The 18,966-nt window shown below is 37.3% G+C and overlaps 1 protein-coding gene across 1 annotated transcript in view; it reads left to right on the forward strand.

Annotated features, from left to right (window-relative positions):
* Positions 1–1,474: 1,474 nt before the first annotated feature.
* The window catches only part of CD79B (CD79b molecule), a 334,641-nt gene continuing 317,149 nt past the window's right edge, over positions 1,475–18,966 (forward strand). Inside the window, exon 1 of the mRNA XM_044055487.1 lies at positions 1,475–1,637. Coding sequence (XP_043911422.1) covers positions 1,568–1,637 — 70 coding nt within the window. The 5' untranslated portion in view covers positions 1,475–1,567. The remainder of the gene's footprint in view (positions 1,638–18,966) is intronic.

The following is an 18,966-nucleotide window of genomic DNA, read 5'->3' on the forward strand; positions in this document are numbered from 1 at the left end:
GAAGCTCCAATTGCAAAAAGGTCAAAGAGAACATATTACAGTGGTTTGGGCACATGTGCCAAAAAGCAAAAGATAATATGATGAAGAAGATTTGGGACGTACAGGAAGAAGGCAAGAGGAATTGTGGGTGTCCAGAAAAGATGCTGATGGATTGTGTGAGAGAAGACCTGCAATAGGAAGCCATTAGTGTGGAAGAAGGCAGGAGAGTGGCTTTGAAGAGACAGAGAAATGGCGATAGTTGACATGGCACCCTGATCCAATGTAGAACATGGAATAAAGGGGTTGATGAGGAAGGGAAGTTTCCAAAGTGATCTTATTTGAGTCTAGAGGCTGTAATCCACCAATGCAGGCTGCTGTGCAGATTCAGCTGTGTGAGTCCTACAGCTGGTAGTAAAACACTGAATAACTGACCTTCTGTGACAGGGGTAGGTTCCCCGTGATGGAAGGAACTTAGCCAGTACTCTACAGCAGAGCCAGTGGAGGGCATTCTGAGCTCTGGAAAGCTGCCAGTGTGAGTTTTTGCAGGCACAGAATCCATATGCTACTAAGGTGGTGTGAATGATAAACATCACACTGTATTAAAATGGTCTGCACTCAACAAATCACTCAGCAGTCATGAGGATTTTATGCCTGCATTTAGGGTATTTTTGAAACTTATCCATACTTACCTAGAAACAAAAAAAAAACACTCCAAAAGCAGTCTTAAAACTAAAACAGAAATAGATTTTTTTTAACAGCTGAGAGGAAAGGTGCTAGACAAGCCATCTGAGCATTGACAGCAGTTGAGGCAAAAAATATAATACAAAAATTACACCTGCAGGAAAAATACAGAACTATTCTAGGATGAAATTAGATGTACTACAGAAGAGCTAAATATATATCTATAACAGAGTGAACTTAGCTGGCACAGTGCTGAATTGACCTTTTCCAATGGTAGCAAATAAGACTTGAGGCTAGTAGGGGTGTGGAGTATAATGGGAGGCCAAAGTTTAGGTGCTCGAGGTTAACAGCTCTGTCACACTGCAGGATCAGATCTATTAAGTGGCTCTGGTCCCAACAAACTTATAGTAACACCATTCTCAACACTCACACTGTACTTAGAACCAGCAACTTATATAATTTATATGGGGTTAATGGCACTTGTGAAATATTTAAGTATGCTTAGAACTTTATTTTGTTATTTAAATTACTCATAGGACTTCTTTCTTCATAAACAAATATACACACACATCCACACATTTGCGCTCACACACACACACACACACACACACACACACACACACACACACACACACACGACACGCACACACACACACACTACAAAACGATCATATGGCTGCTAGGGGTGGCTGTTTTTGCTTAATGTGTATATTATGTTTACACTAATGGTGAAAAAGGGGATGTCCCATCATAACTAATTTTACTTTGACAGGAAATGCATGGTAAATCTTGGCCTCAACAGATACCAGGAAGAAGCAGACGCTTTATTGTTTACAGTTACATACAAGTGAAGAAGAAAAAAGACACACTTCAGAACTTCTAAATCTGTATCTGCGGACCAAGAAATATGGCACAGGGTGGAAAACAGTGTTATCTGTTCTTTGTTGGACTACTAATGACACTTATCACTGTAGCAGGTATGTCACAGCTCTTGTCATTTTTAGTGCTTATGTTTCTGAAACAATAAAACTGTACGTTACTTGCATGTTAATTATGCAAATGCTTTCTTCAGCTGTCTGCTGTGAAACACTGGATAAAATCATATATAAATTAAACATAACCCTATGAAGTGCAGCTGCAATGAGACAGAATGGTACATGTATGGAAAAAAATTAAAATGGTTGCAATATGTGGTCTGGTTAAGAAACAGTACTACTAGAAATGCCTGCTGTAAACTTTATTATAACAATAGTGCATTTAGAATATTGTAAAAACAGACGTGTGGTATTGTTAGCTCTGAAGCAAAAGTACTGTGCTTACATAAGGTCATCATATTTAAATATTATAGTTTAGTAAAGCATAAGGTAAGAGAAATACAAGATCAGTGCATGCACATATACATATATATATATATATATATATATATATATATATATATATATATATATATATATATATATATACATGTGTATGTATGTATATATATATATATATATATATATATATATATATATATATATGTATATATATATATATATATATATATATATATATATATATATATATATATATATATATATATATATATATTTATATATATATATATATATATATATATATGTGTGTGTGTGTGGGTCTGTCTGTCTGTCTGTGTATATAACACTAGTGAAGGGAAGATGTTACTAAATATTTTATCACCTCTTCCAAAAATAACCATCATAGAGGGAGATTTGATGGGTTAATAAGAGTCTTGTTAAGATACTCATGACAAAACAAGTTTTTACAAAGATACATTATAGAGATAGTTCTTAAGATATCTAGGTACAACCAGGTAATTACTCTGCAGTGACAATTAAAAAGACATTGCAGGGGTTTCTTCTGTGGTAACATTATTCATGATATTAAATTCCAAGTATAAAAGATTTTAGTATGCAAACAGTTCACCTGCAATGCATGTGAGAAGCAGATACTAGATATGACTTATGGGTAAGAAAGGTTATAACATGGCTGTTAGGAATACAAACAAATTGAGGCAAGGAGTGTGAAATATTACATAGTAGGTAGATAATAGTTAACGCTAGAAGCGGAAGAGAGAGGCATTGTATATGACGAGTCAGCGATAGTTTGGATAAGAATACTAAGGTACATCCTGCCGTAGAACCTGGTTATATGCGGGTGTTGGAGAGTATATGAAGGTGTTAGATACAGTGCGAGGTAAGGAAGAAACTAAAATGTAGTGCAGATTAAATATAGGGAAGTAATTCAGGTGGAGGAGGAGGAGAAAGGTTTGTTGTGTAGCAGTGGACAAAGGTTATAATGGCATGGGGGTATGACATCACAAAGGAAGGTGAGAAGCATGTGTACAACAACACAGGGTTTAGTGGTTCTTTTAGTAAGGGCTGAAAGGCAGAAACCTTCATGGTCTCTTTGAGGTCTGTTGGGATCATGTTCTAGACCTATGTAATGGGAGTATAGTGAGTAGCCTGAGGAGTTATTAGACTTTGCTGTGATTATTAACAATGATGAGTCCTATAGGTAAGGTTAATAGCAAATCTGGCTACTTTATTATAACAGGTGAAACGTTTTGCTTTACGTGCAGTATTTAGGTTTGTAAGAACAGGTGAGGCATCTAGCAAAGAAGTAAAAAGGAAGCTAGATGCTACTGTATATCTTGTATATTCTGTCAGAATTGTTTGGTTCCATAGAAGGAGACAAATTTCTAGTGTGCTTTTTATGGGTTGCAATACGTGTTGGTCAGATATGAGGTTATTGTCAATTATGACACCCAGAAGCTTTGTTTGGATTATGGTTTCAATTGTTGTGTTGTTGGATGACTATTTAAAAAATGTGTTTCATTTGGAATTTTTTTTAGTTGTGCAGAGCATTAAGTATTGTTTCTTTTTTAAGATTTAAAAGTAGACTTGTATCTTTTATCCAAGTTTAAATAGCAGTGAAAGAATTTTGGGTGACGTCCTGAAGTGTTGATAGGGATGGGGCAGCACATCTAAAGGATGGCTTGTCAGCATATTGAACTATGCTAGTGAGGTGGTTGGCAGTATGTAGTTTTCTTCCAAAAACTTTAAGTATCAGTCAGCCTGAAACTAATCCTTGTGGGACACTGACAGTTCCTGGTAGGAGAAGGAAGAGAGATTTTTGTTTCCATTTGACTGCTTGCTGGCTTTCAGTGAGGTTGAGGGAAGAAAGTTCAGTACGAAGATGTTGGAATAGTGTGTCTGATGCTTTTAATAACCTGAGAACAGTGAGGATACCATGTTGCCATCGTTCATGTGTTAGAATATGAGATTGGTGAAGTTTAGAGCAGTGGTGGTACTATGCTGAAGTCTAAAACCATGCCGTTCTTTGGACAGAAGGCTGTTACAGTTAATTTAATGTATAAGTTAAGAGCGGATGAATTTTTCTAGTATTTTTCAAAGAGAGGATGGGATGGCAATGGGTCTATAGCTGGAAAAGTCTGCTTATGCGTCACCTTTCCAAAGTGGTGTCATATAGGATTATTTTTCCAAAATAGATGGGATATATCTCTCAGATATAGATAATTTTTATTAGTATCGATACAGGGAAATCCACTAATATTAATATTCACTACCCAACCGTGGGTAAAACAAGAGTTACCTACTCCTCCCAAAATTTACCCACTCTAGATTTGCCTTCTTGGGAGAACTGTGCAAAAGCCACAGATAAATCCTACTTCACTCATGACTGGACATTTCTCACTATTATAATGAACTATGCCTGTATCTTAAAATATACCGAAATCGGGTCTATATTAGAACATAGAAGTTTCAAAACTTCGAATGTTCTAATATGGACCCCCAAGATCAGTGTTTAACTTAAATTAGTTGGACTTTGTAGCAATAACTAATGAAGTTTTGCAAGACTATTTTGTGACAGTTAATTGTGGTTATTACTTAAGTGCCTGAGGTGTGAAGTAAAATGGAATATTTATCTCTGAATGGTATAGGCGGCCATTCATCTGAGCTTTGTTAAAGGAAGAGACACTGGGTTGGGGTGTTGTTTGATGTTAGATTTATAGGATAATAGATTAGTACTAGGCTAACTGTCCTTGTGGGTTATTTTAAGCCTAGCTAATTTCCTTATGTAAGAATCAAACCATGCATTTTGTGTTTGTAAGGTAAACACCTTAACCATTATGCCAACTTCCCTCATTAATGTGATTTAACTTTGAAGAATTGTAAAGTGATGGGGTGTACTATGAGAACTGGATTTGGGAGTGTTGATAACCTGCATTGTATGTGTTGTTTTATTCAATATGAAATTGAGAGTAGCATATAAACTAGTTTTACTGCTGTATAGTTAATCTAAAAATTAAACAGCAAAATATAAGTTTTTTAAAGCATCACAGTATTGTTTTATTAGGAATAAGCATATAAAGTATCAAGCTCTACTTAAATATTTGTGCAAGTAAAAGTTTTATGCTTACCGTAGCAATAGGTCTGAATGGGTATATCTTTTTTAATTACAGTCAGTTCTAAGACTGTTTACTTAGGCCAGCTATATGAATTCTTCCAAAGTAATGAAGCCTGTCCCCAACCCATGATCCTCTTGGCCTAAGGATACCAGTTCTAGATCTCAAAAGCCTATGCAAGACAGGAACCCTATTAAGCAACATGCAGCATGCACTATATGCAGACAGCCACAAGAAATGAAAAGATTCACCAGGTCCAGGCTGTAGAATGGTGGTGGGGAATGGTGATGTTGATGTAGCTACCAGCACAGACTATCATTATGTTAAGTGTGTAAACTTCTTATCTAGGACTGTATTTCCATGATTATCATCACCAACAAGATCGAGTCCCAAGCTATCCTCTTATAAGAATGCCCCAGATAATACTGCCACCAAAGGAAGACTTGGATCTAGAGATCACATCCATCTTATAGTGCCTTGGAGAAGTACTCAGTGATGTACATGCAACCAATGCACAAATATCATCTTAGAATTACTGAAGAAAGCCTGAGAGGCACTTGCAGCCCTAACAGAATGAGCCCTAGGCTAGGTCATTAAGACTCCATTTTGCTTAGCCAGCTATGTGGCATAGAAGGCTAAAGCCTTGTCTATGGTGCAGGCAACCTGAGTTCACTTACTAGAGCTGGTGTCTGTAGCAGCTGGCCATGCAAGATGGGAGCCAAACCCAAATAACGGAGATACAGCCTGTCAACATGCTAGTTCATTTAAGACCAATTCATTTATTTTGTTAACTGGCTTAGAGCACTGAGCTGCATGCATGCTTTCCAAACTCAGTTCAGGAGCACTGTTTTGTTAAGTGATGTGCACAGATTCACACAGTACACAAATGGAGGCTGAGGGAATCAAACCCATGACCATGGGAAGCAGCGTGTTAACAACTCATACTCAATCCTCTGTGGTAATTGCCAGACAAAAGTGACATAAAATAAAGCATGTCCAAAATAACCAAGAAAACAAAAGCTTCTCTGTCATATCAAAATAGATTTAATCTACTTTAGTAGTGAAAAAGTTCTTAAACCAGCTTAAAAAATCAAAAGAAATGTAGTGGTATTTCAGCACACACAGGGTATTCTAGTAAAATAAAGTGTATAAATCAATAAGTGCTGCAAATTGCTTTACCTTTTCCAGTATTTAACATGAATTGACATTATTTTCTGCTTTGAAACATTGTTTATATTTAGATCTGTATCACTTGCTTCTAATAAATATGCTGACTTTACTGTCTCTCCCATCTGACTACCTATATACTCCAACAGAAATTAATTGCATAGAATGTAGTGTACTTCACCTCTAATAGCAGCAATGACATTTGGATCACTGAAACAAAGGTGTTCAGTTTTCCTTCCTTTATCCAACAGGAAGCATACTTTTTGTGTACTTCAGGTGCTCTGCAGTGTCGCATTCACACATCTATGTACCTATTTTTATGCATGTATAGGCCACCAATCAACAATGAGCAATTTCAGGCCCAGCACAGGTTTGCATAGATACAACTCAATATACATCATTAATTATATATGTACGTGTGATAAGAGGTGATGTGATTTTCACAAAGATCTAATAAGTACATATGTATCTACTTGTTAGTATACAACAAAGATGGAAGAAAAGGTGGGACAAGTAGAAAGGTAAGTAGAGAGTATCAGAGGAAAGCAAAAAGTTGATGGATGTAACTAAAAAACTCTGCAAACTCTTATTATCACAAAAAAACAGTTTGAAATGTGTTTAGAATTATTTTGCAACTGACAGAAATTAAAGAATTTCCACTATACAAAGTCCAAACACTAAAGCAACCAGTGTGCCAAACCAGTGTTAAACTTTAGCTCTGCACACTTTAACTATGTTAAACTGCAAGGAAAAATAATGTTTAATAGTACGTTGTCTTGTAAGAGAGATTAAAACCTGTACAGTACATTCAAATAACTTTGTGGTAAAACTGTGATCTGATATTAAAAATGCACAGAGCAAAAGTCATATATATATATATATATATATATATATATATATATATATATATATATGGATCTACTACTTTTGATCGACAGCACATTTGATCGAAAACAAGTATTCATGGCAATTAGCAGGGATTTGTCCCCCTCCCCAAATTTGTGCAACCCTGGAGTTGATATATAAAGGTGGGGGGGTGTGGGGGATGAAGCCACCCACCTATTTTCACTTAAAATATATACATTTTCTTTTATTTTCTTCTTTTAAAGGAAATTAGCTGGGGGGCTTCACCCCCACACCCCCCAATGTGGGGGGCTGTGCTCCCCACACACCCCCAACCTTTATATATGAACTCCAGGGTCGCATGACTTTGGGGAGGGGGACAAATCCCTGTTAATTGCCATGAATACTGGTTTTCGATCAAATGTGCTGTCGATCAAATGAGTTTCGATCAAATGTGCTGTCGATCAAAAGTAGTAGATCCATATATATATATATATATATATATATATATATATATATATATATATATATTATGTATAAATGCTGAAAATCCAAGTTCTGCAATATTGTCATGTCAAATGATGAAAATAAAACAATGTAACAACAGTAACGACCGGCCTCTGGTGTCTAACAGCACACGCTGAACTTCTGAGAGAAATACCAAGTTTTTTCAGAAAAAGTAAAAGCTTAGAAGGCCCTAGGAAGGTAAGTATTGTAGATCACCCTGCATCAGACCCATAAACAAGGCAAACGTTTCAGAAGACACTGCTTCAGACCACAAACCAAAGTCCTAGCAAGGTAACAAGTACAAAGACCTCACATCAGAGCCATAAATGAGGTCCTAACATGGTAAATAGGCTACAAATATTTTCTAAAGTCCACACAGCAGACTGTGAACAAGGTCCTAGCAAGGGTGAAATCTCTAATCAGTCTGTAAAGAAGCAAATATGGTCACTTGCAAGATCTCCAGAACATACCAGCATCTTCTCTTAACATTAGTAATATAATGTCTACGAGTATTTTAAAAGAGAAGACACAGCCTCAAATGAAAACATTTTGTTACACACCTAAATCTTTCATTGGAGCATGTTACCATATGACAATGGTACAGAAGAAGTCCACAGCTGTCTCTAGGCAGACATACATTACCTGTGTTATGTATCAAGGGTACAACAGGTATTCAGAAGAATGCCGTGCACCACTGCTATGGAATTAAATGGGAGGAAGACTAATACCAAAGGGAAACTTAGTTACCATTCCCATGCTGCAGTACATGCTGCCGTGTGTGATCAGTGTCCTGCTTTTTATGTGGGCAAGATGTAAGTTGTTACAGAGTATATATGAGCATATGCATGACATACGCAAGGGAGATATCAGTAATGCTCTATTTAGACATATTCAGAGTTTTTCTAACCATGCTTTTAAATTTGTAGTGCTACAACAGGTTAAATGTGGGGATAGAAAGGGGCCTTGGAAATTATTCCTTGAGGAAAAGGAAACCTGGTGGCAGGTTTTCCTTAATGCTTCTCAGTTTCTTGGGTTAAATGATTTTATTTCTATATCCAGTAAACTGACATTGAAAGTCCTTGATAGATAAAATGTTTATATATTTTATAATTATATATATATATATATATGTATGTTTTGTGTATACAAGCTTTATCATTTTTTAAAAAAAATTTTAGGTAATGTTTTATGGTTTTTATACATATATATATATATATATATATATATATATATATACTATATATAGTATATATATATATATATATATATATATATATATATATATATATATATATATATATAACTTTTCATTACATTATTTAAATACTTGTATATAAAGAATGTTTGCATTAGGTATGTGTTTATATTTATATGTATAATTCAGGGTATATATCTTTTTAAAACTTGGTATGATTTTTGATTGATTTTAATTGATTAATGAGGTAGGGTGTGTTCTTTAGTATAACTTGGGTTGTATTTGCTCTATTACTTTGTGTGAAGAAGTTTGGCGATAGCTACCAAACGAAAGCGCTTTCCTTGGATTATTTGTCTTAATAAATTCTGGACCTATTTGGATTCTAGTGTACGTGGCAGTTTGTTTTGAGCATGTTACCATATGACAAAGGTACAGAAGAAGGCCACAGCTGTCTCTAGACAGACATACATTACCTGTGTTATGTATCAAGGGTACAACAGGGATTCAAAAGAATGCTGTGCACCACTGCTATGCTGGGACAGCGAGGAGAAGAAAGAAGATGGCAAGCACAAGAGGTGACAGCAATGCCAACCTCATGGTCAGCTCCCAGTAAACTGAAAAATCTATAAAGAATGGAAAGTAAAGAGGAACGATTTAGGTGTCAAAAAATCAGGGCCACCAATACAAGGACAGGCAAGAAATAACTATATATCCCCTGTGTAGGCTCCACAAAGGAAAGGAGAAGTATCCAAAAGTCCTGGAATGTATGGCAAACATGAGGTGAGGAGAGGACAACCTAGGGTTAAGACTAAAAGCTCTCCAAAAATATCAATCAAGTGTCAACAGAGTAGGCAGGGATCATGGGCTGTCTATCCAGGATTCCAAAAATAACTGAAAATAAGGAAGGAGGAGCATGAACAAACAGATATGTGCTGTGAGGCCAGTCATGAGTCATCTGTGGTTAGAATGGGGCATAAGCCAAGGGAAGGAGATCCTTGGTTTGAGAGGGAATTTCTGTAGTACCTCAAACTGAATGACCAGAAAGAACAGTAATAGATGAGAGAAGTAGAAAGCTAGATTAGCCTAGAAGAACGTCAAGGTCAATAGGAAAGAAGAGGTCACAACCATTTCCAAAGTACATAGATGGAATTAAGGTTGACCCTGTGGCTGTCAACTTACACCTCCATGGAAACCTGTCAATCCTGAGAGGATGGTAGGATTGAGAAAGTAGGGATCAAAGCTCATAGGGCTCAAAGTTGACCCACTGAAGCCAAGCTTGATCTCACAGAAACTATCATTCCTGAGGAGATCTCCAGTTTCACAGAAGCACAGGCCAATAGTGTTGAGGTTAAATTTAAAGAAGATAAGACTAATGCCAAAGTAATCTGCTGACCTCAAGGGATCACACGGTTGGGAGACGTAAGGCTGAAGCTGACACCATTGACCTCAAATCAACAGCATGGACATCTACCCTAAAGAATCAAGATTGATCCTGAAGGAGCCCAATGACCACTAAAAGGAAAACGGATACAAGTAGATCCCTTAAATATGTGAGGGGCTAAGAAAAAAACAGTACGTCGTGACTGGGATTGTAATGTAGGAAGGCATAGACCCTGAGGATGGTGACAAGCCTGAAACCCTAATAATGCTAAAAGACAGAACTATTGCCAGAATATCTCTCAACCACTAAGAACAGGAAATCTGGGCAAAGCCAAAAATAATTGGGAGACAAAGGTCCAAAATCAGGGACAATTTTTAAATATTTCTCTTATAAACATAGAAAGTTGTTAGAATAACAAGTTTTGCTATAGCATGCATTACTGAAGGATATGAACTCTGAAGCTTGAATATATGTCATTATTTAGTGACTTCAGTCCTCAATGATTTGGTAGAAAAGCACAAATTTTATGAGGAACAAACCAAAAATACGATGCAAAAATCTGGACAGTTGAGAGGTATGACTGCCGTGTAGAAAGGATAACCACAGCCAGCAAAAGAACTGGAGTAAACCAATTGAAAGGTAAGCACAGAAAAAATATACAAATGTATTTACTGACTGGATGCAAAAAAAAAAAACATGAAATCCAGTCTGAAAACAGCCACCTCTGTCACTGAGACAGACCATGGCTGATAACAGACCATGACAGATGCATCTGCCAAAAAAAACAGAGTTGATGAAAAATACTGGAAGCCAACTAATAGTAAAATGCAATAGAATTAAGTGCTATGCCCTAGGCACATGCAACAGATTATTAAGCACTGACAAATTAGTAAAAAAATAACCAACCAATATTCACTTTTAAAAGGAGATGCTGCATCAGAAAATGATAGGGCATAGCACAGCTACTTGTCTTAGCATAAAAACAAAGCTGCACTAAGTCAGACTAACAGGAGGGCGCAACAGTTACCTTTTCAAAGACTAATGAGCGTAGTCAACTCAGAAGTACCACCCAACAGAGATTTACTCTTGATACAGAAGGCATCACAAAAAGGCATAAAAACTCAGCACAGATACAGAAGAGAACATTCGGGTCTATATCAGAATTGCGAACGTTCACAATGTCGAATCTGACATTGTCGACACGTAAACAGCAAAACCGCAGAACATCAAAGAGGTAAATGGAAATGTCTGTAAGAGGAGATTTCCGTTTACTTCAATGCAGTGCGGTCTCGGAGTTGGAATATTTAAGTAGCGGGGGGTGGGGGTGCAGGGGGGCTTGCCCCCCTGATTAAAACAAGTAGGTCTATTTTTTTTACTTTTTGTAATGTTTTTATTAGGTGTTCGATGTTACTGGACTTCGACTATATGGTGTCGACCAAATCGTATTCGAAGTTCAGTAACTTCGAGAATCTAATATCGTCCCAAACATTCTGCATGAGCATGAAAAGGAACTGCAGTCAAATCTGACTTGTAGGAAAGAGGCTTGTAAACATATCAAGTTTCAAATGGATCTGCCTAATTAACTATCAGTTCACAAATAAAAAGTAGCTTTAGAATAAGGCAGGCTGACTAGAAAATATCAGGTTTTGGATAACTGCCAGTAAAAAAGGCAAGACATTAGATATCAGTGCATTATTTATTTATTTATAGACATTTGATTACCAGGAAAGTACTGACTGGGTAGGAGCCCATTTTCAACAGAGGCCTGGGGAGAAAAGCTTTTTAGTATTACAAAACATTTTAAGAACAATAATTTTACAATCTTCAAAAATAATACAAAAAACAACTACAGTTTAAGTAATTATACCAAAATAGACACAATATGAAAACATTGGTTAAGAATAGATACAAGCTGTATTTTGATGATTTAATTTTGAGATAATTTTTTTCCAGTTAATAGAGAAATTAAAGGTAAGTTAGTATAATATGAATAGGAATTGCAATATGAAGTGAGAGAAAAGCAGGCCTGTGGTATATTTAGAGGGAAAGCCAGGAGAGAGAGATCGATAGCAGTAAGGAAGTGAGTGAAGAAGGGGAGTAAGGCGATATAAAGTATGCATAGATATTTGTTCACATTTAGGGATACAGTTTATCCTGGTGTTGAGCAAGAACAGAGCCAGAGTTTGGCTAGAAAGTCTTTCAGAATGGTTTTGCAGGATCGGAGGGAGGATATAGACCTGATGGTTACAGATTAGGAGTTTCAGGTTTTAGCAGCATGGTGCAAGCATAGACAATGTCCAGCAGATTTTATAGGTTTATGGGCAGACAGGAGTGTTTGGTCATTGGATTGTAATGGCTGACTGACTGACTGGGAATATAGTTGTGTAGAATGCTATTCAGTGTTGGGCAAGCAGATGGATGCTGTATAATTTTATAGGTGGTAAGAAGCTGTGTATATGTTAGTTGGCAGGGTAGTTCAACCCATTTAGGCTTTTTGGTGTTATTCAGGGGTAGGTTCTGAAAGGGATGTTTGCCGCAAATTTAACAACTTGTTATAGCCTCATTCAGGTTTGGATTTCTGTGATTCCTGAAGATTAGTAAGGATGGGAGCACCATAAAAGAGTCTGGGAAGGAGATATGTAGGGGCAAGTGCAGCTGTAGTTGTGCTGCTGAGAAAGTTTTGGGTATGCAAAGCATCCCTAGTTTTGCATAAGTTTTTCTTATGCAATTTTTTTATATGCAGGTCGTCAGTTTTAAGATTATCATTCACTATCATCCTTAATAATTCACTATGAGAAGTAACTTCAATGGTTGTATTCTCAAGAGAGGACTTTAAATTTTGTTTTTTTTTCATGAGAGAGGGATTTGGGGAAAAACTAGTATTTTTTTTGTAGGGTTTTTTATGAGAAATAACAGCAATTCCTGACAGGGTGTGCGTTGTTAGGGAAATAATGGACAGTGGACATCTTTACCCCTCGAAAGTCTGTCATTTTTCGTACAATGCCCACCCCAGAAGACTTTATTGTACTTACATAATGATCTGTTACATTGGTTTGTATTTGTTTTCATATTAGTATATACATGTTTTTTTATATTTTTGATGTAAAAATTATTTCTCTAATTGTTTCATACATGATGTAGGATATGTAATTTCTGTTGGAGGACTTATTTTACATCAAAAATATACTTACATAGATCATGTAAGAATTTAAAGTCTTCACATGCGAACACACAGGTGAACACATATATACAGACACACACACACACACACACACACACACACACACACACACACACACACACACACACACACACACACACACACAGTTAGTCTCACATATACATACACTACTAGAGGCAGAGAGAGACAGTTTCTTACACACATGCAGAAATTCATATTGACAAACATTCACACATGCAGAGATACACACTGACACACAAATACTCAAAAAAAGACAGGTACTCATACAGGTACATGAACACACATACACACATGTTCATGTGGAAATGTGACCAGATGTTACCACCACTTTCTTAATTTCAGATGTCTCATTGTGATCAAATGAATGCATTCATACAAATAGTGCAAAGCAATGCTTCCCCTTACCCCAAATAACTGTCACTTGTCTAATTTTGTAGAATGTGCCTGATTTTGCCTCATATTTTTATTCTATCCCTTGAAAAATAATCAATTTTCGTGTTTCTTATTATTCAGAAAAAAACACATTGATGGAAAAAGTTTTGTTCTATTAACTTTTTAAGTGAATTTGGGCAATATTTCCCTGACTTTGGGTTTATGTTAGTTGTCCTATGTATGGCTTTGCCCAGAACTCTTGAGGAAAGATGTTAGTAGAAACAATCTCTCTGTTTCAGTCTCTATCTCAAACAGACATATACATATACACTTACATATACTCTGTTGTCCCTGATTCAAATAGTCACTGTGTGTGTGTGTGTGTGTGTGTGTGTGTGTGTGTGTGTGTGTGTGTGTGTGTGTGTGTGTGTGTGTGTGTCTGTCTGTCTCAGTATCTCTGTCTTTTACACACACACAAACACACACACACACATGCGCACACACACGCACACACACACACACACACACACACGCACACACACGCACACACACACACACACACGCACACACACATGCACACACGCACACACATGCACACGCACACACACATATCCTTCTAATGCTTTACTATTATTTCCTTCACTTGCTAACAGTTAGTGAGAGATAAGCAAAATGGCTGATCCTTGCTTGTAACCGTTTACTGCAGTTACTTTTCTCTTTTTTTTTTTAACAGACACTCACTAAGTGTGAGCAGAACATGGCAATGCTTTGCTTTCAGTCCATGCTACATGGCTGATAAATGTTGCTGTGAAGCCAGGGACATGATACAATGCCCTCTTTTCCAGTAGAGTATTGTATTTGCAATTCACCCATTATCCAAAAGTTTTAAGGAAATTTAAACTGCAGAGAAACAAACAGAGGTCTTAAATACCTTGCTCTTTAAACTCTTGTTCCAAAATAACTTTAAGTACAAACTAAAACTTCTAACAAGAGGAGGTTAGAGACAAGAAATCTAACTAATTAAACAAAGGAAAACACACTTCAAAACAACACCAAAAAAAGTAGGGGACTGGATTGTGACTAAACAAATATTTATTGTGACAGGAAAAGTGTTCCAAAAATGAAGAGGGACCTTGAATACAGATCGCAAGACAATAAAGGAAAATACTCACGAGTTTAAGAAAAACTTACCAGGTAGCCTGGCACTTTTACAGAACTATTTATTGCTATATGCCTGAAGAGATATGGGGTTGGGTCCTCAGGCACTGTGCATTGTGGTTAAAGGGGAGGGGCTAAGATGGCTTCTGAAAGTGTTATGAGCCAGGTTCACTAAGTACCTGCCAGGTCTAGTCCTACAACAAATGGACATGAAACTACCAACATTAGATCAAAAGTTATGCACTTATCATAATGAAAGATGTACCATAATGATAGATGTGGGATGGCAGTTCCAGATTCCTTATCTCTAGGACTAAGACTGTCCAGACTTAGGCTGATAATATAAGCTTTCCCAGACTACTTGGCCCCTCCCTTTTCCCTATAAGGCAGTGAACATCAAGACCATGTTCAGATCTTTGAAGACTATGTGAGACATAAAAAACAATACAGACAACAGCATTTTTCTTATGAGCCACAAGTCAAGCCAGATAGAAATAAGGCTGCAGAAAGAAGGGTGGGAATAGTAATGGAGATCGAACTGCTAATCTAGACCTATTTTTATAAAATGTTTGTAACTGACATCTGGGACGGGAGTTATGTCTTCAATCCCTCTAGGACAGACTCCCAAACTAAACCTCTTAGACTGATTCTCATGAAAGGATACCCTGTATATTGAGTGTGCAGAAGGAAGCTCTGATAACATCCTATTTATACAGTCTTCCAAAACTGCTCAGCATAGCTCATGTAGCTGCTGCATAAATATCATCCAGAGATGTCTTTTTGAAGAATGCCTGAGAAGCAGCCAAAGTCCTGAATGTGCCTGGCTTCTGAAAACATGGGTCTGTTATGTTTTTGACAGCAAAACTGAATGCAGTTTGACAACCATTTAGATAAGGTTATTTCTGACACCTTGCTGCACAATTTCTTTATTAGAAAATTAAATGAAGAGTTTGGACTCTTTTTTTTTTTTTTTTCTAATGGATTTAGTTCTGTCAATGTAAAAAATCTAACTTGTCTGTGATCAGCCTTACAGTGTAACAAATATCATCCTTTCTTAAAGTAATTAGGAAGTAATACTGACAATATAATAGACTGTACCGCGGTGGTGGTGCTGAGGTAGCGTTGGCGCCTCACAGTAAGACGCTGATCAATTTGACTCTCAGCTAGAGCGTCTTCTGAGGGGAGACATGCGTGAATGGGCGTACCTTCCTTGAAGGTTGTGCGTTAGGACTGGCAACTCAGCATGTAAAAATCAACTGCCAATCATTAGCGGACCGGAATTCCGCTGTGGTGACCCCTAACCGGGAAAAGCCGAAAGACACAACAACAACAACAACTGACAATATAATAGACTGATTTAAGTTTGCTTCCATTGTAACTTCAGGCACAAAGAAAATATTTATTCTTTTGCATATTCTCTTTGTGGAACACCAAACGGAGGATGAACAGATAAGGCTTGCAATTTATTCAATGTATTTATTTATTTACACCAGTATTATTATTTTACATTTGTTAACCAGGATGGTCCGACTGGATACATGTCCTTTTTCAGCGGAGGCCCGGGGAGAAAAGCTCCAACAGAGTTACATTGATAATTAGGTACAGTAAATGAGCTGAAAGAACTTAACAAAAACATAGGCTATTTACATACAAGTACAAGGCTGCCATTACTATTTCTGAGATTACTACAAATGTAACATTAATAACATATTAGCAAGGATGGTAGGCAGTATAATGACATAGAGTTAGACAGGATACATATTTCTTTATCACAGTATACAAAGTACTTATCATCTTAGCTAGTTGTTTATGTTTTAGTTAATGGCACAGAGCTAGTCTGGGTTTGAGCAAGGACATAGCCAGTGTGACTTGAAGTGGAGTTTTAGACTATTTTTGAATTGACTTAGAGAAGTTGCAAGCGTGATGTTATTTGGGAGAGAGTTCCATATTTTACCAGTGGTGTTGGCAAATAGCGTCACCACCTAGGTTGAGAGATTTAGTTGTTTGGACAAGGAGTCTGTTTGCTGAGCGAAGGCAGCTTAGATTAGAGTAGGGAGTCATTAAGTTTTTAGTGCTGGGGTATTCTCAGGTTGTTTAAGGATTTTGAAGGCCTCTATGAGTTGGGACTGGTGAAGAAGGTGTGGGAATTCTATCCATCCAAGCTTTTTCAGGTTAGTACAGTGGTGTGTTCTGTAGGGTAGGCCTGTAACGAACCTGGCAATGTGATTATAGCAGGATGAGAGCTTGGCCAGATCAGATTTGTTAAGGTGAGTGAGGACAGGAGAGGCATATAGTAGGGTAGAGAGAAGGTGTGAACGGGCTGTGGCTGCCCTGGCATTCGGGTAAGGAAGGCTTTAATTCTATATAGGGTCCCAAGTTTCTTGTTGACTGACTTAATGGCTTGGTTGATATGTATATCAAATCTGAGTTTATTGTCAATGTTTACTCCTAATAGCTTTATATAGGTGTCTGGGGAGATGATGGTCCCATTATTGGATTTTATAGTGAAGTTTTCAGTCGGAGATCTATTGGTTGGGTAGAAGAGAAGTAACTTGGTTTGGTTTGGATTTAAGATCAGGAGATGGTTGGCAAGCCAGTTTTCGACTTTGGTGAAGCTATGTTGGGTGGTAGTTAGTAGATTTGCAAGAGAGGCATTGGAACATATTATAGTCGAGTCATCTGCATATTGAATGCAGGTGGCTACAGGGATGACTGTTTGGATGTCGTTTATGAAGACTGAAAAGAGGAGAGGTCCTAATATGGAACCTTGAGGAACTCCTATGGTATTTGGTAGTAGGCAGGAGAGCTTGTTTTGCCACATTACTGCTTGTTGTCTCCCAGTGAGGTAAGCTTGAAACCAGTCAAGGGCTGGAGTATCTAGATACAGGGTTTTAAAGTATATAGAAGTAACTGATGGTTTACCATATCGAAGGCTTCGATAGGTCCAGGAAGAGAGCGGAGGATATTTTTTATTATTCGGTTAAGATTAATGTTTTCAGTAAAAGAGAGGAGGGCAGTGGTTGTACTATGATGGGGTCTGAATCCATGTTGAGAGTCTGTGAGTAGTTTATTTTGGGTTAGATAGAGCATTAGTTGGTTGTGCATGCACTTTTCCATAATTTTGGCAAGTGGTGATAGTATGGCTATAGGTCTATAGTTGGATAGTTCTGTGGATGAACCTCCTTTGTGGAGTGGAATAACATAGGATATTTTCCAAATTGAGGGGAGTGAGGCCTCGGTTATGGTTCTGTTAATTAGGATTGAGATAGGGTAGGCTACGACATCTGCAGCAATTTGCAGGTATTCAGCCGGCAGAAGATCGGCTGAAAGGGTGGTTGGCTTCAGTTTTTCAAAAGGGATCTGATAAAGGATGTGGACACTGGCTGGAAGTTAAAAGAGAGTGGTGAGTCAGGTATAGTGTTTATAGAAGTGTGGGGAGGAGAAAGTTGGTTAGCTAATGACTGGATGGTTTCTGTGAAGAAAGTATTGAATGAATTGGCTATATCTTCTTGGCTCTTGTCAGATAATGTTCCTGGGGTCGGAATAGTGGATTTGCCTGGTTGGAGAAGTTTATTTATGCCTGCCCAGTACTTTTGAGGGTTATTCTGATGTTTATCTTGCAGATTGTAGAAGTAATTTTTCTTATCTAGTATGATGGCTTTTTTAGTCTCATTTCTAAGTTGTTGGAATTTGATACGATCTAGGGGTAGTTTGGTAGTGCGCCATTTATCCCACGCTTTGTCTCTAGTTGTTATTTTGGTTTTGGTGTCTGTTGTTAGCCAGGGTGCTAGTTGAGTTTTAATTCTTGAGCGTTTAGGGGCATGCGAGTCAAGTATAGTAAGGAATGAATTGTTAAATGATGACACTGCCCCATCAAGGGGAAGGAACTTTAGTTTTGTCCAGTTACATGATTTGAGTTCAAGTTGAAATTTAGTTGGGTCAAAGTTTTTCTTGGATCTGATAGACCTATAAATAGGTAAGCTTGTACAATTAATTTTGTCTTTCATGATGTATGTGAGCAGGTGATCACTAAG

Source organism: Protopterus annectens, chromosome 13.part0 (assembly GCF_019279795.1).
Source record: "Protopterus annectens isolate FY-2018-M chromosome 13.part0, PAN1.0, whole genome shotgun sequence".
NCBI lineage: Eukaryota > Metazoa > Chordata > Ceratodontiformes > Protopteridae > Protopterus > Protopterus annectens.